The sequence below is a fragment of the Salarias fasciatus genome, chromosome 10 (genome assembly GCF_902148845.1).
Source record: "Salarias fasciatus chromosome 10, fSalaFa1.1, whole genome shotgun sequence".
NCBI classification, from domain to species: Eukaryota; Metazoa; Chordata; class Actinopteri; order Blenniiformes; family Blenniidae; genus Salarias; species Salarias fasciatus.
The window spans coordinates 7,560,773-7,582,063 of record NC_043754.1 but is presented as its reverse complement, the minus strand read 5'-3'; the positions used below and the strand labels follow the sequence as shown (position 1 = coordinate 7,582,063).

The 21,291-nt window shown below is 42.9% G+C and overlaps 1 protein-coding gene across 2 annotated transcripts in view; it reads right to left on the bottom strand.

The window, feature by feature from the left end:
• The window catches only part of gabrb4 (gamma-aminobutyric acid type A receptor subunit beta4), a 56,488-nt gene extending 38,785 nt beyond the window's left edge, over window positions 1-17,703 (bottom strand). For both annotated transcript variants that reach the window (XM_030100277.1, XM_030100278.1), the window contains exons 1-2: window positions 17,231-17,703; window positions 15,196-15,290 (exon numbers count right to left, since the gene is read on the bottom strand). In XM_030100277.1, the coding sequence (XP_029956137.1) occupies window positions 15,196-15,290; window positions 17,231-17,310 (175 nt within the window). In that variant the 5' untranslated portion in view covers window positions 17,311-17,703. The remainder of the gene's footprint in view (window positions 1-15,195; window positions 15,291-17,230) is intronic.
• Window positions 17,704-21,291: the final 3,588 nt, after the last annotated feature.

The following is a 21,291-nucleotide window of genomic DNA, read 5'->3' as shown; positions in this document are numbered from 1 at the left end:
ATGTATTGTATAATGAATAATAATATTCAAGGAACAGCTCTGAGACACTGCCTACTGCATACTACCTAATAGCTATTATGTACAACATACTGTGTCCAGCTAGTCATTGTAATATGCTGTAAAATGGATTCAAGTCACAGTATCCTCACTCTGCTGGAGTAACAATCACAAGTTATAAATACAGGCTTTCTTAACATTTACATGGGGGTGGTAACACTCAAAAGTATCTACCCAGGAGGGTGCAGAAGAGCTTCAGTGGGGAGTCGCAACAGGAGGAGAAAATCTGAGGGTCAGGTAGATTTTTTTTTTCTTTTTACTTGTAGTTTTTGAGAGGCTATTTTATCAAAACACACATCTTCAACTAGCAGTCTCAACAGCTGCAACCTACATATAAAGACTTAGCAGATACGTCAAATCAAAACCATTCATCTGGCACAAAATGGGGTTTTCCTGCCTTTGGATCCCAACAGCCGTTTAATAATCTAACAATGTGAAAGACACGAGGAAGTCTGGCATTAACTTGCAATAAACTCTCGCAGTTTGACAAACCCGCCATCAATCTGGTGACTGGCAGAAACAGATTTAACGTCAGTTCGTGGCTAATTGAGAGCTCATGGTGAAAGCTGCGAGTTGTGTCAACTGCTCATCTCACCATTAATGACAAGACTGAAGATCCGATCTGTCGCCTCAAAGGTGTGTAGAAGGTACAACATGTGCTTCATGAATAAAGTGCTACCAAAACGTATTTCGGTTAATAGATCAATAATTGTGAGTTGTACTTCAAAAGAAGATGCAAAAATTGTTATACTGTGAGGGTCAAGCGTTCAGTTCTCAAACACTTTTCTAATCATTGCAATCAAGATTACAACAATAGCAACGTACATATTGCTAAAACCAAAAGTCAAATCACAAAAATTAGGAGAAATTAAAGTGTTTATCTGATTTATTTTATTTAAAGTGAGCAAACTTCTTTAATTTAATTTAATACTTGCATAAAAGTGGCTACTTGTATTCCTGAACATCTGCCACTTTGATTCCTACACACTTCCAGGTGTGGTAAGAAAGTAGGTAAATGTAGGTAGGTAAATGAAAAATTCCTTCATACTGAATATCAATTTCCATTGATACATGTCATGCTGCCATTCCTTTTTCTTTCGTCCCCACTGTGTCGCCTGGCCTTAATGATCAGAATCTCAGTTTGTTTTACAATAAAAACCAGCCTTTATAAAGTTGGTCTCATACTATTATTACAATCACACAGACTCCCTTCTTTTCTGCCCCCCTCCATGGAAGCAAACATCATTTTAATGCTGAAACCGGCTTCGTATGGCTGGCTGTTGTAGTTCAATAATGAGATGGGCTTTTAAGCGTGCTTCCTGGTAGTGAGGCTGACAACATCTATCTCCAGATGCTGTAAATGACATTCCCCCCCCCCCCCCCCCCCCCCCCCCCCCCCCCGCCCCTTGTTTATCTATGTGAAACAATTGGAAAGCTGCATCTTGCCCTTGGCCAGCATATCCTGGCCTTGTCAAGGACACATCTCCCATCAATCACCGCAGGTTCAAAAAGTGACTCACTGGGGACCTTAACAGGAGAATCTAAAAAACAGAGAGGGTTGGAAAAAATGCGCTGCGTGCAGGATGCCTCACCAATGCCTGACCTAGGATTTTTTTTTTTTTTTTTTTTTTGTACTTTGCAGGCCACTGCAATACATTCTGGTGCAATTCTATCAGCATTTTTCTCCTTCATTTCAAAGTTGCTGAAAACAACACTTTGAATGGGAAGATGAAGTATGTCCTTTCTCCTGCATGCTATCTCTCACCACCCTTGCCCCCCTCCGCCTGCCTACATACACACCTCATTTAATTCAAATAGGAAATCTAAGCGGAGGGAAAAGGAAAAAGCGCCCAGCCCGAGCGTTTCCCCCATGTTTCTTCTGTAATAAATCACTGGGCATTCTCTCTTCATCAGGATAGATATCACTTGTACATGCCCCAGCATCCATCCTGGGGATCTGACAACACACTCCTGTTTTGCGCTGAATAGGCATTACTTTGAGACTGAATTACGATGGCCTCTGCTATCAGCCCGTATGCAAAGCAGCCTGCCGTTTGACACGTGGCGGCACACAGACTAAGAGATTGTTCTCAGTATTGCAAAAGTGTCCGCTGGCCTTGATAGAACTGCTGCCATATATCATTTAATGGCTGCAGCTGCCAAGGTGCAGGTTGCTAGTGATGTCCTGCGCACATCAATCAGCGGTCATGTTCACAGAGGGTGAAATAATGGCGTGGGAAGCGATTTCTGTAAATGGCGCACATATGTGAACAGCGTTTAGTCTCTTATCTCATAGGACACAAAGGATAGCCTCAGATCAATTACACCCACATGATTGTATAGTGCATTACAAACTGAATATAAAGTGCGGCGCATCTCCTGCCGTTACTCACATGTCCTGGCATTCCCTTTCACATTCGGTCGATTAAGTGTCTATCCTGCTCACCGGTGTTGCTGCAACTGATCTTCCATTTCATGGCTGCATTTATGGCTTTTTCCATCGCAAACAAGATCAAGCTGCAGCTGGGGCTCATTTGGGTCAATGAGATCTGTAAAAGGCCGGCTGCATACGGCAGACGGGGACAGGTGAGTGTACTCTGACGGCATGGCCACAGGCTGAACTGGCACCAGGCTGCATTAGAGAGTCGATGAACACCGCCTATAGCCAGACATCAGGTGCCGCAAAGCCGCCGTGCAGACAAGAGTCGGGTCCTCGCATCCCCGTGGTCCTGGCACCGATCGGCGATTATCATTGGTTTGGATTGTTAAACTGTGAAATGTAAGCTGATGATAAATATCCAACCTACTACTTCTTCAGCTTTCAAAGACAGCTGTGTTTGAATGGAAGAGAAACCCAAAGCTCACAGCCCTCATAAAAATGTCTCATATTAAGGTTACATATACAGTGTCTTTGACTTTGACTTACTTTGACTCATCTCACTTGATCAAACTTATGAAGTTTGGACAGTTTATTTCAGAATATATGCTAAATTATGAAAATCTTCCAAAAAATCTAACGAAATAATTTCCCAATAAAGTATAATCTGTAAAAACCTTGGGTTTTACTCACACATGAGAGTAAAGAAGCTGTCTCCCTTACCTTCCTTTATCAAGATCTAAACTCTCTCCAGCTGGTATTGGGTTGCCATTGGGGGCTTTTACCAGTAGGTCCTGCCCAGCACACCTATGACATCTGGACTGTGTACGAGGCAGGTAGTAGGGCGACCAGGACCCATCACTGCGGCCGGGCTTTGGGGGTGGTGGGGAGGCCAAGGTATCCTGACTTGGGTCGATCACCCACCTCCAGCATGTTGAAGAGGCAATGCTGTTTCTGGGTTGATTTTCACTGCGGGTGGTTCAACTCCATCCATTCCTCTATCACACCTGCTTTATCAAACTAAGGGTCAGAGAGAACGAGGCAACTCCGGTCTTTCATAATAATCCTGAAGCCTTTTTGGTGTAGCAGTTCTCACGCTGGGGTTTCGGACTCTGATGGGGGTGTGCCAGAGATCGTAAAGTAGACTCCTGGCTTTTGTTCTGTCGAAATTAGATTTGCATGTGTCAAAGACGGTGGCGAAGAAGGCGGTGACAGTGAGAGTGTCCACCACTACCTGTCCTGACTGTAATATTCTGAAAAGGAGAGATCAGTGACAGGATCCACAGCTTTTTCAAAAAGCAATCTGATCTGGGGCTCCAAGGAAAAAAGATTCAGAAGTATTGTGCTAACGTTAGCATAGCATAAGTAATAGAGTTATATCAAAAAGCTGATGTAAGGTCCTGAGAGCTCAGCAAAAGCAAAAACAGTGCAACCAGAAAAGTCTGAAGGACACAATAATCAATCTAAAGAAGTTATCCCGGAATGGAACTTATGCTGACGTTTGATGTTTTCATCTACAATAAAGTAACATTAAACCAACAATGCATAGGACTTTGTGGGGGAGAGATTCTATGAGGTTTCTCAACCAAAGTAATTTCATTTCATGGTGCTGATAACCACCGCGAAACAGAAAATGCTCCCCGACCCAGAGAGCCCCCGGGGGACTCTCCCAGTCACCTCTTTAATGCTTTTTCTGTTTTATTCTCGGTGGAGCTTAATGTTACTGTGACACTACGGTCCACGGACAGGACGTGTCCTTTTCCGTCCTCTCCTCCTAAAAGGTACACAAATATACTTTCATTAACAGAAAAAACATTTTCCACTTGAAGTCTATTTGAAGCTCCCCCGAAAATGTTCAACAATGCAACTTACATTAGTCATGTGGCTTTCTAAAATCTGCAGGGGGCCATCTACAGCCGCGGACGGCCCTCCATAAATTACCCCAGCGCTGCGCCTCCTGCTAGACATTTACAGGCTCTCCACTTTCTTTGTCACCATGTTTATGCACATCTACCGTATGCTGGTTAATATCCATTTTCTCTCTGCTGCACAAAGTGACAAAATACCTTTTCGTTTTTTTTTTTTTTTAACACGCCCAGCCGGTACCGGTGTTTATTACAGCCGACAAGGACAAAATAAAAAAAAAAAAAAAGGAGAGTGTGGTTTAAGAAAGCATCACGGAGCTGTGTTTGTGCTGATAATCTAAATTATTTTCCATGTTCAGTATAAGGGAGGACAATGTAAGTGCTGACATAATCAACAACCACCAGAAAGAAGCTGAATATTATGAAACAGTCTCAGAAACTACAGCGAGACGCTAACAGCACATACAAGGCAAACAGAGCGCCTCCTGTTTAGGGCCGCTGTGTGGCTTAATTATACAGATTTCTAATGATTAAGATTCCTGTTAGTGATCCTTCTAAAGATGTCTGCCAGCTTTTATCTCCCACACTTGAATAAATTGTCCAACTTTCAATAAACATACTTTCTACACATCATCTGTTGTGTGCAGCATCCTGATTTAGTAAATTAACATGAAAATAATAAAGGAAAGTGCTTCGTACAACTCATTAGATAACGGCTACAGCAAACAGATGCATCCAGGATATTAAAGTAAAAGATAAATGTTGCTTTAATCAGTGAAAAGGGATCAGACTGTCTCTTTAGTGATTTCCCATTTAAAGTTGCATGTACTGCAACTTGTGCTTTCATGGAATCACATTAAACACCGTGGTGTGTACTTTACACAGACAAGATGATTTTTGTGTGCAGCAAATGTAAAACCATCGGAAATTCTCTTGGGCTTCAAATTATATTATATTATATTATATTATATTATATTATATTGCAGTCAAAACATGATTTTTAATCATAAACAGAAAAAAAGGGTAAACTGTTTAAAATTAAAATTACACGTATTTCATGACTCTAGTCATTTACAATGGAATAAAACCCAAATTATACTATAGTTGCAAAACCACATTAACTCTTACCAGATATTTGAGATTTGATCATCTGTTATGGAAATGCTCTTAGAAGCAGTATGGCAATGATGAAGGCCTTGTTGTTGTTCAGGCTCTGTGATGAGGGGGCTCTCTGTCCCTGAAAATGCACGTATATTATAATATTTCGTTCATGTCTGTTATTTCGTCTCACATGCTGTTGTCTGCGTAAGGCCAGCCCTTTAAAAAATAAATAAAGAAAGAAAAAACACCCTCTCTCTGTGTGATTACAAGCTCATACCAAAGTCACCATTTCAAAAATGCTTGCCTCAGAATACCCCCTGGTAATTTGTCAACTATATTTAGTGGGTGGGTTTTCAGCTTCACTCAGTGCTCTTTGTGATCTGCGCTCATATGCAAACACACGCTCTGCAATGCCCTGTGCCAAGCGCACAATCCACGATGAATGAAAACTCAGGAATCCAGCTACATGTTTATCTATAGAATTTGCAGTTTCAACTCCTCGGGTTTTATCTTTTAGTGCAGAAATGTCTCAGCACTTGTTAGGGGCTCGGCCAGAGAGATGGCATGTTCATGGCATTTGTGATATGTCACCCGTCATGCTTTGTTAATTGTGGCAGCCGAGACCGTAAAAACCCGTTCCCGTGATGATGACAGCTTGATCTGAAATATGTCCTCCAGAAGGGTAAATATGTGAAGAGGTGAGAGCCAAGCTGCTTCCTCTCGTCTCTCCCAACTGACTGGATGCTCCTTTGTTTTCGATGGTCTTCATCCATGTCGAGCCTGGGACAGCGAGTCGGTGTCGCAGGAGTTTTGAGCCAGTCTGCGTGTGGATGGCCAAAAAAATTCAACATGACTCCAAAAAGGCGCGCCATCAGATCAGCGCCCTCCCTTCACCAAACCTCAATGATTTCAACCAACGACTGTCCAAGTTTCCTCATTTAAAAATTGTGTCTGTGTGTTATGTGTTGGTATGGATGATTTTTAAATGTAAAATATTAAATTACATGCTGTAAATCGCTGTAACAGTAAATGTTTATCCCAGTTTTTTGTGTGATCACTGAGACATGCCTCATGTTCCATATTTAAGATGGTAAACATGCTAAACGGACAGTGTGTGATATTTTCCTTGTCTGTCAGATTCTCAGTGTGTCCCTTTTTAGACCACCTTCCACATTGTCTGCGGTCGTTATGTCTGAACAAATATTTAGTGGATATGACCCTGTTCCAATTTTGACTAGAGCTTCTCAGGACATAGATTTCTTCAGCCTATGGCCTGTGAGCTTTCACAAATGAACAACCATGGTATAGCTTTGACACTAATACTTTAAGGTAGCCGGATTACTAATCTCTCAACCAGATCATTGTTCTCATTTCCCGCTCAGTTCTTGATGTCAGCGTTATGTCACGTCCTCTACTTTCACGAAAACGTCTGTGTGTGACTCAGAGTGGACAGAAGTTACTCTTATTGTAAATTTCCAGTAAACATTGTCATCCGGCGGGTCGAATGTTAAACTGCACGCTCATCCATTCATTTCTCTTTCTGTGCTGTTTGTGTTCAGTACAATCTGATTTATGCAACGAGAAGTTTAAAGTATTCAAATATCGTGGCAATCACAAGCTATCAAGATATTTGTAAATGTACGAAGAGTGTGGTTAATAATTAAACAGGCCTCTTATAAATCTGATTTAGCTAGGTTGTGAATTTCATTGCTCCACTTAATAAATGTATTCACATACATTTTATGGGTCATCACTTTCATGAAAACCACTTCATCATACAGAATGTCGAGGCCACGTGTCAGAGAAATCCCGCCGAGTGTTTCAAAGGGATATTAAGGTGGCCTGCGTCATCTAGGCCGGGCTGGTGGTCCAGATTCAATGGAAGTGGCAGACAGCTCGACGCAGAAATAATGTTTTGATGCAGGAACATGCTTCTAGCAGCATGAGTACACAATACCAAGATGTTATGTTTGTGACGATTGTCTGCTTTTTCTTTTTCCAGAAGCTGGGGCAAAATGTTCATTCAGTTGCATTAATAATATCAGTGACTAACGTAGCAGAAACTACCAGAAATTGCAGTGTTACCGATATTCATGGTAATCGAAGGGCATTTTGAGCTACATAATTACATTTGAGGGATAAATTCAGTCATCATCCATGATGTAGATCTTCAGTCCCCCTGTACTTACTCTGACGGTGCGAGTTATCCTGTTGGTACCAGCGTTTATGTTGCTACTGGTGCTTCTCCGAGCTTTGGAAAGATGTCAGCCTCTGTTTTTTTTCTTCCCTCAAAGAAAGAAAATGCTGCTGAATTTAAAATACCTCTTGCTCACCATCACAACTGTGCTTGCATCGGTGTCTGGGGTTATTATCTGTTGCATGACGTGTTGTGAACACGTGAGACTCTCAATCATTGTCATGAGCAACGTCCCCCTCCCATCACTGCCTGAACTGCTTATTCTTCTAAACCATTAGGAGCAAGGTGAATTGGAGCAGTGCCCACATAACATATTGCCATCCTGTTCTTATTATAAAGGTCACAGTTGAATGTTATCCCATTGTCTGTCACCACAGTGTCATGCAGGCTATGGACTATAAAACTCACTGTGATGGGGCCTTCAATTCACTTTGAGCAATCACCCACAATTCCAGGTACAGATGAGGAACATTTGCCTAATGAATGGACACTTGGGGCCCTCCCGGGCATGTAAGGCAATGAAGCCACTCTTTGATTTGCTGAACGCTGCGGACAGGATATCGCTTTGTTCTCCTGTCCCTTTTATTTGTGCAGGGCCCAACAGCCAAGTCCCGTCTGACGGATAAATGATTTTCAGATCAAGAAGCATTCGGACGATTCTTCTGTGTTCCCTCCACAATTTGTGTTCTCTCACGTGTGAGGTAGAAGTATTTCTGTTCACCACGGGGTGCATCCAGCTTTCTGACGATGTTTGTATCAACATTAAGCATACAAGTGTAGAGAAAAGTGATCCTCTATGCAGAGTCTAACCTGCTGCGCAAGCTCACATACAACTTTTCAAAAACACCGGCCGAGGGGCACAAACACTGAGCGTACAGCAGCTTACTGCATTCCCAGCGCCTTCACTAACCCTGTACATAATGTACTGGTGCAACTGTGCTCTGTAATCCTGTACGAATAATTGTTGTGACTGTCAAACTCCTGAAATATTTTATAGTAGATGATATAACCCAAAGAGACTATGACCAGTGGATTTTTCTGCAATACTAAAGTGCTGCAGTGACGCCACAGGAAGAGGCATCACTCCGTTATCATGATGTCTGCATGCAGTTATAGAATAATCAAATGTTGGATTTGAATGCACAACTAGTAGTTCTTTGAATGCATTTGGAGCATGGCTTTATTTCTACTTCACATTTTTGAAGAGGCGGCAGTTCCCCATGATCAACTATCACCTACACAAACATGACCGCATCGTACAGTCTTGGAACCGGAGCTTCCTTTGATGACTTCCTTTTGATCGATTTGCGGGAGTGATATTCCAGTGTGTCCAAGCCCATTGCCATGATTGTGTTTTCCCCCTGTCACACTTCTCAGGTGTTGCCCTTTATCTTGAAAGACTCTCCAACACCTGATCCATGTTGGCTCTGCTATTGCACCCCTCGCAATCAGACTGTTGTAAAGGTGCACCGGCTCACGAGAAATACCTTGCAGCGGAGTGTCTATTGTTCACTGGGAAAAGGGGCCGACTGCCACAAACGCGAAAGCAGAAAGCAGCCAATCGTGTGTCAGAGAGAGCCAACAGTCTGTTTTCCTCAGCAGGTGATTTTACCTGTGTGCAAATCAGTGGGAAAGTTTCTTTGATACGACAGCCTGTCGGCGAAGCAGCCTTTCATTTTTTTGCCAACTGATTGAAACTCCAGGATGGTTGCATTAACCCAATTAATCAGTGCAAATATTCCATCTTTTTTCCATTTGTGCTGTTGGCTATTCTGCCATCGAGGACATCTGTGTAAACATGAGGTGTACAGAACTAAGGAACTATGCTCACATGCATCTTGAATTGCTTCATCCAGGGTAGGGAACAGGGGGACTGGAGCAGGCTGTGCTCCGGACATGTCAACAGTCCAACATAACCAGACAGCTTTTCACATCGATGGTCAATTTGAGGATGACAATTCATCTGTTTTTAGTCTTTGGACTGATTATAGCACCACAGTACCGAGAGAGGCTAAGAAACCAGCATGGATTGGTCTTTCAGTCCCATTTTAAATGATTTTAAACATAGTCAATGAGCTACAGATTTGATGAGTCAGACTATTCATAGTTGACCAAAATTCCTTTGAAGATCTGTATGTCTGCATGTTTTGCAGTCCTTGGTCAGTCCCTTGGAAATCTGGAGCACTTCTTTGAAGGTCAGAGTGGGGACTTCCCAACAGAAGGCACAGCATTGTCATTAAACCTTCATGCCAGCCTGTCTCAAAGCATGCCATCAAACACAACACAAAAGTCACATCACTCCATATTAAAGCCTTCCTTTCTTCAAACAACAGCAGCAACCTTTATAGGTACCCGGGGGACTCCAAACCCTGGCCTGTTGTTGCATTGTAGACAGAATACCGAGTTCCGTTTTCTACATTTTGTCTTCTCTATTTGCTTCCTCCACAGATTTCCTGACACTCTCTAACTGGGCCATATTGCAGTGATTTCCATCGTTCCATTCATCCAAAAACAATCCTCACACGTTCACTTGGATCATCTGCCGAACCAGATGACACGACCAACACAACCAAGAGCCTGATGACGGTACTGAGAACAATACATTTCAGGATCCTGCCGTTATACCTAATAAATGAGACGTGCATATTGTCATCACAACAAATACTAGAGCAAAAAGGATAAAAGCTTTGATAGTCAGTTGTCAGCTGATTATGCATGTTGTCCCTGCGCCTGCTTGGCTGTGCTCAAGGTTCCTCTAACTTTCCAATGGAATTTATATCAGGTGAATTGGTGTTTCTAAAGGGTCATTATATGCATGTGTTGGATGGATGGATGGATGGTGGATGGATGGATGGATGGATGGATGGGCGATTCAATTGAATAAACAAACTAGGCTGGCATAAAAGTTGTACTGTAAGCAAGAGTTTGACTGTGAGAGAGAAACAGAATGAATTTCATCCTTATTTCATTACAACGCAGTATTAAAAAGGAGAAACGAAAACCTCATCAACACTGTAGCGATAAGGACGCTGGTGGCATGATCAGGAATGCACTTTTGATATTTACTTAAGTCTTTTTTTTGTTTGTTTTTCTGTTAATGCCCTGAATGAAATATTCAACTTCCGACAAAAAAAACCCCCTGAAAACAGAAACTTCACTGACAAAAAAGGTGGAGTGAATTGCAAACAAGCAAATCCTTTGTCCTCTTGAAGTCTGGTTTTCATTGCAGGTATTGGATTAAACGGTAGTAATTTTAGTAGCGTGACGCATCAGTTTTAATTTTACACTCTCATATCTCATTACTCCCTAACAATATAAGCACAGTGTAGCCTAATGTCATATAGAAGTTGAATGATGACGTCTGTAAATGTGATTAAAAGATGAACCAAAAAAAAAAAAAAAAAAATGGTGATAACGTGGGAGAAGACAGTTTCCTTTTAACCAAGCCTGCAATATTCTGCTTTACTTTGTTGAGTTGGAACCTACGTAATGCATCATTGAGATGATGTGAAAGTCTATGATTCAGCTTTATAACCATGGGCAGTTTGTTTCGATGGTACAAGCAAAGGCCTTTTTTCACAGAGACGAGATGCGTACGTCTCTGACAATTAGTGCTTGAGTTAAAAGAAATCTTTTTCAATAAAACATGCAAATTACTATTGAGTTCCTCTTTAAAATTCCTGGTTGACGATGATAAGGCTGCTGTTTGGGTACTCTGACCATTTCAGAAGACGTCCAGTGAAACATGTTTGGCTCAAAGATCAGTGAGGAAAGGAGTCGGGTGTCTGACCGGGACGACTGCAGAGTGAGGCTTTTCATCTGGACACGCAAGCCGCCTCACATCAGTGGAACCGTCCAGCTTCACTCTTGGCAAACTCTTTCTGGCCACTTAGACCACAAGCTTTTTCCATCAGCATGCACCTTTGGGCTACTTTCTTTTTTCAAATATGGGTGTTGGCCAGGCTGTTAGGAGCCACAGTCAGTGTCCTGCATTGTGCCAAATTAAAACTCTCTTTGTTGAATCTCGCAGAGCTGAAGGTCGTCAGCAGTTGTGTCACGGCAGAAGTAGCTGACTGATGTTGGAAATATCAAGACGTGATGGACTACAGCTCCCCGGCCGGAGGGGGAAAGCACAGCGACTCTGTGCCTGCCTGGGATACTCACTCTGTAGCACGTTCACAGGCTGCAGGACAACAACCGTTCCCAGCTCATCTCATGTAGAGCCAGAACAATCTTTAATTTCCTCATATTTAACCTATAATGGTTTCATTAATGTGATACTGCTACATCACCCCATGTACAACATTTATGCACCACATATACGTTCCCCTCTGTGCATGGATCAGATGGTGGCTCACAGCACTGTGGTGTGGTGGTCAGCACTGCCACCTTACTTTGAGAATATCTCTGGTTCGACCCAAAGCTTGAAGTCAATTTGTGTTGTGTTTGCATGTTTTCTCAGAGTACTGGTAAAACTGGTCACTTTAGACTGCCTGTATGTGCAAATGTGCTGCCTTGAATGACCCTAAATTGGATAAGGTGGTTTGAGAAAATGAATTTCATTTTAATGATAGTCACGTTAGAAAACTCAAGCCAGCTTTTGTGGAACCATTGAGCTCGTTCACTGCTGCAGGTGAGGAGGGGGTGAAAAAAGATGAATTGAAAAAAAAAAACTATTTCAGATCAGTTGAAATGGTTGCCAACAGTTACAAAACCACTAATTGAAACACCAGAGAGGAAACACAATGACTTGGCATGTGCAGGCACCAACTACAGAGCGATGGAGCCACATAAATGGGGCAGAGGAATGTGTGAATATGTAACAGAGACGTTCCAGTGATATTCAATATTTTTTAAAAAGGGCTTGTTCTTTGCTGGCCGATGATTCCCTGACTGAAACTGGCGGCAAAAAAAAGGAAAAAGCGAATTCACCCGAGAATATCCAAAGCTACTGTTACTGCTGAACATTATATCCTTGTTTCGACAGTCGGAGACCGAGTGAAAATGGCACTTCTTTGCTGCTTGCTGTCATTCCCTTTCACTGAGTCTACAAAGCGACTCTGGAATGGCAGCGCTCCAAAACACAGAACGGAGATTTAACCTCAACTATAACATATTTTTACAATGGCTAACATCAGGCTAACGTATCTTGGCACATAAACCTTCATCAGAGCATCTGCTTTTGGCAGAGCACCCCACCAGTGGAAGGTTATGTGAGGAGGCGCACCTGCTATATGTTTTTCACTGCTTGCTCTCATTCCCGTCAAGCGTGGCGTAGTCTCAGGACTGACATGCTGCAGCCTGCAGCGTCTTGAAAAAGGATACTAGCAAACAATATACTGTACTCTTAATAAGCACAATTTAGATAGCATGTGTTGGAAAGGAAGCAAGTCAGCCAAATAAAGCCAGAAAAAAACAGTAAATGTACGTGCTTTTTGAAGATTCAGCCGACAAATACACTGTGTTCTGGACATATTTTAGCATTACAGACAAAAAAACAAGCTGCCACAGCGATTCGGGGTGTGCGCAGTTCACACATCAGCCAATCAATACAAGTCAAGCTGTCGTAAACATAACCTAGTTACACAGCATATTTGCATTTTTTGTAGTGGAGCTACATCGTCTCTGCCTATAAATCGTTAAAAATGATCATTTCCATGAACTGAACTGACTTTGACGAACTGTACGTGTAGTCTAGTGTTTTAGTGGTTGATTTACTTAAAAATATAGATGATTTGACCCCACTGAAAATCAGTCGACCTTTCTGAAAGACGCAACCAGCGTTTTCTTTCTTTTAGCGCAGCGCCTCATAGTGATCCATTTCCTTTTATTTGTGGACTTTAGTATGAGATATTTTATATGCTGCACCTCAAACTGACTTTGTGACCAATCATCTTCGATATTGTCATTTTTTGGGAGGATCAAATTCAGATCTATCTGCAATCACATGCCAATATATTGGACAACTTCCTCGAAGGACATGTTGCATCACATTTTAATCAGTGCTGGCAGGGTCTCAGTGCTCCATTCAATTACTAAATGTCGAATGCAAATGAAGACAGAAACAATACCTTTTTCAGTTCATGTAAACAGGGTCTAATGCATGCAAAACCCTCATTTGAATATCTCCGTTTCTGCATGATTTCACTCATGATGTTATTCTTAGTTCATCACCTCTGCAAACTGAATGCACAATCTATTTCAATGGCTATGCATTTCATCAAGTTTTATACAGGATCCTAGTCAATTAGGCCCTTAGTAGTCTTTTTTTAATGAATGCTGGACTGTTTTTTTAAAATAAAGTATGCTGTTGCAGCTGTTGAACTTTAAGTTTTTACTGGGACTTCTTCTATATTTACAGTGATTTTTTTTTGTTACATTTACACTAATTATATTACTTGTGATCGCTTCACTTTTGTAAATTTCTCCGCTGTTAATAAAGTCTATTCTAAGTCTATTCTATTCTCAAAAACTACAAAAAAAAAGGCATGTTGAGGGAAAACCTTCAAACCTCCTCCGTGGTCATCAGTTTCTCCCCCTCTGGTTTTCTCAGATATCGCACACTGGATGCACGACTTGAAGCAACTGCATGCAGGCGACCATCCATTATTTTAACCATGCAGCGCTCTCAGAACTAATTGATGACAGGCGTTCTGTTGTGTCATTCGCTCTTGTTATATTAATATGACACCCCGTTAAAACACCCCGAGTGCCGTCTTTGGCCTTTGTTTTCCAGACAGTAACAAGTAGCTGCGGAAGGCTTTAGCTCGGAAACAATAAATCTGGCGCTGAAAAGGTGCACAATCCCGGGTACTGTAGTGAAATAGAGCCTTCAGCCTGGCTGTCAGTCAGCTTTGAGTTATGACGTCATTAGTTAGAGGCCTTGTGTAAAACAGACCTGATGTTTTAATGTCAAAGCAATCAAACTGCAGCCTTGTTTTTTTTTTTTTCCTTCATGTCTTGCGTGATGCATCTACAGACTGTTTTTCATATTACATCGAACCGTCGAAAGCAGATAGTTAAATCAATGGGAATAAAGCAGCTAAGTCGAAGCAAATGACTATTTTTACACTTCTTACGTCTGTTGTGGTTAAATAGCTTCCGTAAAACAATCAACCCAAATGGCATACACAAATGACTTGTTCTCTAATTATCAAAATACACATTGTTCTAATGAGCAGGTGTACAATTTCCAATAAAAGTTAATGGGGCAAATGTATGAGGCACTGTAATACAGGGAGGCCATAAACCATCGGAAATCAGAAAATGATGAAAAAGGAATACATTCTCTTTACTACATTTGAAAAAACGTAGGGTTTGAATGCTTTTTGCCATGTGTGTCCTACTTATTGAGTAGCAGCCATCTTCGATATGTGAACAGATGCATAGTAATGACATGAGAGCTGTCACTTCAAAGCTCTCTCCTATATTTTTGCCACAGGCCAACTCTTCGACAGATTTCAGAGGGGATGACTCGTAAATAACATAGTGTCCAAAACCTCTACTCGTAAATGCCCCCGACGGCAGGGTGCAAGCACCCTCAAACAAACAAACAAAAAAAAAAGGGGGGGGGGGGCAGATGGAACCACAGCACATACCTCCAAAATCAGGCCTTAAACGGATGTCATATCCCTTCAGCAACTTGTCCACAGTGGTCTTGGCCACAGACATTCCGGTGCTTCCAGTGGTGGAGCTGAGGGCAGAAACCACAAAGCGTGAGAGCCATTTTTAAACCACATACACACTCATACACACACACACACACACACACACACACACACACACACACACACAAAAGAAAAACAGCACTGTCTGATACATTTGTCACAGACATTTTGTGTCCCCACAGCACACCTACTGTACAAACAAGCCTGAAAGTTATGACTGCACGTATGTTCTCAGCATTAATGGGATAAGTGCCACTTTTGAATGGGGGGGGGGGGGGGGGGTCAACATGAGGATCGTTTGGTGGTGGTGGTGGGGGGGGGGTGCTTAGGTTGCACAAATATGCATCCTATTTCCTTCAAAGTTAGCGTCAGACAGCCATAGCTTGATCATTTTTGTTCATGAATTCTTGACAGTAGGAATACAATCATAGCTAAAACTTGATGATGGCGTTGTGTGTTTGTGTTCAGGTGCCTCCTTCACGATGTTATCAGGGAGAAGGCTTTGAGATGAGCTGCGTTTCCCCTTGATTGCCCCACCTACAGCATCTTCATCTCATCAGTGAAGAAGGTGTGCGGATGATCCACCTGTCAAGTTTCTTTTTTATCGATGTCAGTCCTTTGAGACAACGCCATTAAAAGTGGCAAAATCTGAGTTTCTCTGGTCTGCCGAGAAGCTCGGCTCTTTTTCATTTCCCCAGTTTATTTAAATAAGAGCAGGGTTATAGCCCAGCCTCTCGTCGTCAGAGGCTCGGGCCTGGTCGGTGTGAGCCTGGAGACAGACGGTCCCCAGGAGGAGCGTGTTCTCTGCTCCGCTCTTGACTGACACCTATAACATCGGTGCCATGACCTGCATCACCTGCCCGGGAACGGCTCTCCAGCTGAGGTTCCTCGTTACGGCGGAGGGTGCAGGAACGAGTGTAGAGAGGAAAGAAGAGGCGGAGGAGGTGAGGGGGGTGGAGAAGTGGGTTAGAATTGCTCCCTTGGTAGGAGCTCTAGCCCTGGGCTCAGTCGGGGAAGCACTGTTCAATTAGCTCATAGGTAGTGCAGCTGTTCATCAAGCTGGCCAGTCGCAGGACTTGTGGGGCTGACACCTGAGAGCATCATTACCAGGCCATCTGAATAACGCCTGGAGATTAAACGCCCCCTTTTCATAACAAAATCAAAAGTACCACAGTTCTCTGCGAGCCCCAAAACCTTAGAAATGAAGCTGTAGGCTGCTGCTGCTGCTGCAGAGACGAAACAGGAGGAGGCCACAGGGGATTCTATCACTTCCTTTAACATTGAAACAATGGAGGAAGTTATCAGGATTTTCAGACTGTGCTGATGTTCAAAAAAGCTTGTGCAGTAATGTATGCTGTAGAGATTAAAAGGGCTTGACAGGAGTTTATTTATTAACACTTAAACCCTGCCTCCTGTCTGGACAGAAAAAAAAAAAAACCCCTGCTGGGGTTGGTTGAATATTTCTGATTGAATCAGGATGTGCAGGGATTGCTGTTTGAGTGGCAGCATCACTTGAAAAATAAGTACTTTTTTTTGGCCACAGCTGTGATGGATGCATGAAGGGCTGATTGATCTGATCATGGCTGGAGCCAACTGTAGCCGGCTGGAGGCAGGATGGCAACAAGAGTCGCCCCTGTCCATCCATCCATCCATCCATCCATCCATCCGTCCGTCTCACGCGCGCACGCACATACACACGTATGTGTTTCCCCATTTTCTGACATCGGGAGTAGGTTACGTCTCACAATGGGCTTGATGGCGCGCACGCGCATGTTTTTACGCTCGCGCGCGCCCACAACGGCGTCTAATAGAGCATATATCGCCAGCAATGCCCCTAATAAGCAGGCCCGGGCTCCCCGGTAATGCGATTTGCCACATCCCAGCTTTTATTGAGCTGCGATCACGTCTGTTGCAGTGGCTGTTATTTATTTATTTTATGTATTTCTCAACGCGACGTGTTTCTTACCTTTGAACAAAGCATACGAAGGACAAAGCCGCCAGAGCAGAGAAAATTCCACATATTTTTTCTTCTTGACGACCCAACATCTCCACAAATCCTTATTTAAAGTATCTATAATCCAACCAGTCCAGTGGTCCTCCAGAAAAAAAAAAACGCACAAAGTAAAAACTGGGCAATCAAAAAAATAAATAAATAACTGCCTTGTTTAAAAAATGTGGAATTAACAAGACTACATCTACGCATGCGATGTCATCATTAATAAAGGCTTCTGGATTTTCTTTCTTTAGAAAAAAAAAATAAAAAATAAAAAAAAATCTGGTAATTGGCCCCTGCTGTTTTCCCCAGCTATGGAAATCCGTGCAGGTCACATAGCCCCTCGACCAACACCACAAGATCAGACATCTTGCTCCACAAATTAAAAATGTAAAAATAAATAAACAAACAAACAAACAAACAAACAAAAAAAGAAAGAAAGAAAGAAAAAAGGCAAACGAAAAAAAAAACCCCGCACGCAATACTTTCAAAAGTGATGATAAGTTTTGTTCCCTTCAGAAAACAGACGCGGGCATGAATGACTGAGCAGCAGCCTCTTGATGGATCAAATCGGTGGATGAAATTTCCCAGTCCAAATCTGCAGAAGAGGCATGGTTCCAGCGATGCTCCGGCGCCAGACTATTCCACAACGTGATGCTGCTGCTGCTGCTCACAGATATTTGGGAGCGGTGGGTTCAACAAAAAGAAAAATGAAATCTTCATTCCCCCTTTTCCGTTTTTTTTTTTTTTTTCACCCCCTGTTGTTGCTGTTGCTGCCGCTGATGATGATGTAGATCAGCGCAAAGTCACTGAGGGGAAAATGCACATTGAAAAAGCACTGGGTAATATCTGATGCAGACGTCAGAGCAGGCTATATCACTCCTCTGGTGGAAAAAAAAAAAAAAAATTAGATGCCGAGAAATATGGATGGCCCCCCGATACGCCAATGCATGTATCACAGCGTCGGATTACATGTCAAGAGACGCGAACCTCTTTGGGGGTGAAAAAAAAGTCCACTTCCCTCCGCTGCCCGGCGTTTAATGGCGTTTCAACACGTTAATGTGGTCCGGGTCGCCTTCTCCTGGAAACACTGAACCGCTGTCCAAAGAGGCATGATGAGAGGAGGAAGAGGAGGAGGACGACAGGAGGAGGAGGAAGAGGAGGAGAAGGAGAGGGGTTCTCGTCCCCTCTTCTTCTTCTTCTTCTTTTTTTTTCTTTCGACGTTTTAGTAGAAATTAAAATAATGCCCCGGTGGAGGAGGGGAGAAATGGAGGGTGTAAGTAGAAGAAGGGGGGACACCTAAGGTGAATTCCTGCGCTGAATTTTCTGTTTATCCTCTGTGAAACACATTAGGGTGCTGCCAGTGTGTGCCGGTGCGTTTTCATGCTTTTCCTCCACTTTGGCACATTTTTTTAAAAACTCTCACACGCAGAGAGAGAGCGAGAGAGAGAGAGAGCGAGAGAGAGAGAGAGAGAGAGAGAGAGAGAGAGGCAGGCATCCACAGAGCCATGCGTCCTGGCGCGCACATCCATGCGCTCGAACATTCGAACATTCGAATTGGAATATTGTTTATTGATGTTGTATTTATTTAATTGCATGTCTCGGGCCACGACTCTCTTCCTTTTTGGAAACACAAACACCCTCACTGGAAACTGCCAACACACACAGACACACACACACACTCTCTCTCTCTCTCTCTCTCTCTCTCTCTCTCTCTCTCTCTCTCTCTTTCTCTCTCTCTCTCTCTCTCTCTCTCTCTCTCTCTCGCAAACACAGACTCGTGTTTCATACAGAGGAGGAGGTTTTCTTCAGGGATCTCTGTGCTGTCCAGTTGCTAAGCAACCCCAGCCAGCACTGATGCAGTTGTGGCGCTGGTTCGAAGGCTTTATGCGCAAAGGCTCATTTAAAGGAGCAGAGCCGGAGCTGTCGCCGCTGCGCCGGTGTCAGTGGGACAAAAGCGCACTGATGTATCACCGAGCCATTCCTGCTACAGTGAGGAGGAAGAGGAGGAGGAGGAGGAGGAGGAGGAGGGGGAGGGGAGTGAGGGGGTGGAGGGGGCATTTTACAATAATGCATGGACGAGAAATGTGGCATGTCAGGGTGTGGATGAGGGGAGGGGTGGAGGGGGGGGGGGGGTTCCACTCCACTTTTGCTTTATCATCATTGTCCTCCTCTTCATCATCATCCTCATCATTGTCAGGGCCACAAGCGCTGTGACAAATAAGCGAGTCAATCAGCCCTATAGCTTTTCCACATTTCAAAACATGTTAATACCCCAAAGACATCTGTTGCTTTTAGAATATCCTCTGCTTGCATGCTGAGGACAGCCGCTCCTCACTCGTGTCACAGCAGTGAATAAGGAGGATGTGAAGTGGTGAAAAGCAGCTATTAAGAGTGATTTTACGGTGATTATACTGTACGTCAAACTCACTTAAATGTCAGACTAAAAAAAAAGTGTGTTTTTGCTTTACTGGAACTGGTTTCTATAACTTAAACTTTGTAATATGTGCATCCGTATGCCACATAGTGGTATCCTCATAATAGCAATGTTGTGGGTTCGAGGTCTTTTCTGTGTGGGATTTGCTCTCTCCGTGTGAGGATTTCCTCCTGCAACAGTTTAAACTGCATGGAGGTGTGAATGTAGCTGTCTGTCTCACTGTGTTTGTCCTGTGCTGGACTGGCGGCCTGTCCAGATGTACCCTACCTTCACCTATTGTTAGCTGGAGCACAGAAGACTGATGGACAGAGATCACATCAGCACACCGTGTAGTTTGGATCCAGGGTACTTGAAGTGAAGTTTCTTTATTGAGCCTCTTAGGGAAATTATTTCAATGCATTGAAGCCGGTGGAGTCAAATGGGGGCATTGGAGGGCCACTCCAGTGTCGAAGTAGCTCACTTTTTTTTTTCAAATTGTGTTTTATAACTACAAACCTTGTAGAATAATATAAAACTGAAAGAAAAAAAAACATGTGTATCCCCTTTCTGATATTTGATTTCTTAGATGAACCTTATCAGTGAAGTATCTTCTCGAAAAAGATGAAAACTATTATGCTCATATTTTTAATCCATCCATCCATCCATTCATCTTATTTACCACTTAATCCTGTACCGGAGCCAATCCCAGTTCAGTTATGGGCAAATGCAGATGCACCATGCCTGGACAGGTTGCTGGATATTTTTCGATGTCTGATAAACAGTTTTTGACTGGAGTGCAGAGGCGGAGCGTGGGTCTCAGTACAGAGGGGGCGGAGCATTCTCGACGGGCCCTTATGATAGTAATTTACCATTCAAACAATACCTCATGCTACCGTCAAACAACACACTAATGCTCACTTTTATTGAGCCAAGCAAACCTATATGCCTCAGAAAGGAGAACAGAGTCACAAACCAGTTGACAAACTTGTTCTGAAGAACAAATACACAGAGGCACGCACACACACTCACAAATGCAGCCTGACAGGTGTCACTCAGAGCGTCCGCTGTCCATGGTGCTGAAAATGCAGATTAAAAACTTACTGGCTAAATCTGTACCATCTTTGATACAGCTTGAACATAAAATGAACACAGCTGGTCTAAAATTACACAATCTATTCAGATAGATATAGACACAGCTATCTATATCTTTTGGAATTCATGTATAATACATAAAAAAAAAAAAAAAACAATAGACTGGGCGGTCTCTTATAGTTGAAAGCAACACAAGGCACATTCAAATAGGCAGGTGTTTAAGACCACGGCATTCTGATAAAGATAATATTTCTGAAGGTTTCACTGACTCACCAATGGCTCCGATGTTAGGTTTTGGGTAGTACCGCTAGCGGCTAGCATAGTGTTTAGCATACTGTTTCACTTCCCTCCAAAGAGTTCAGATCAAGTGCAAAAGAAAAAACTCGCTCATGCCGCACAGCCAATCAGCGCTGGCTCACAGCTCTGATGCATTCATGGACAGTCGTAATGTAAGAATTGGCAAATTGGAGCCCACACTCATATGCGTATACCTTCTAGCACACACTGCACATTTTATTATAATAAT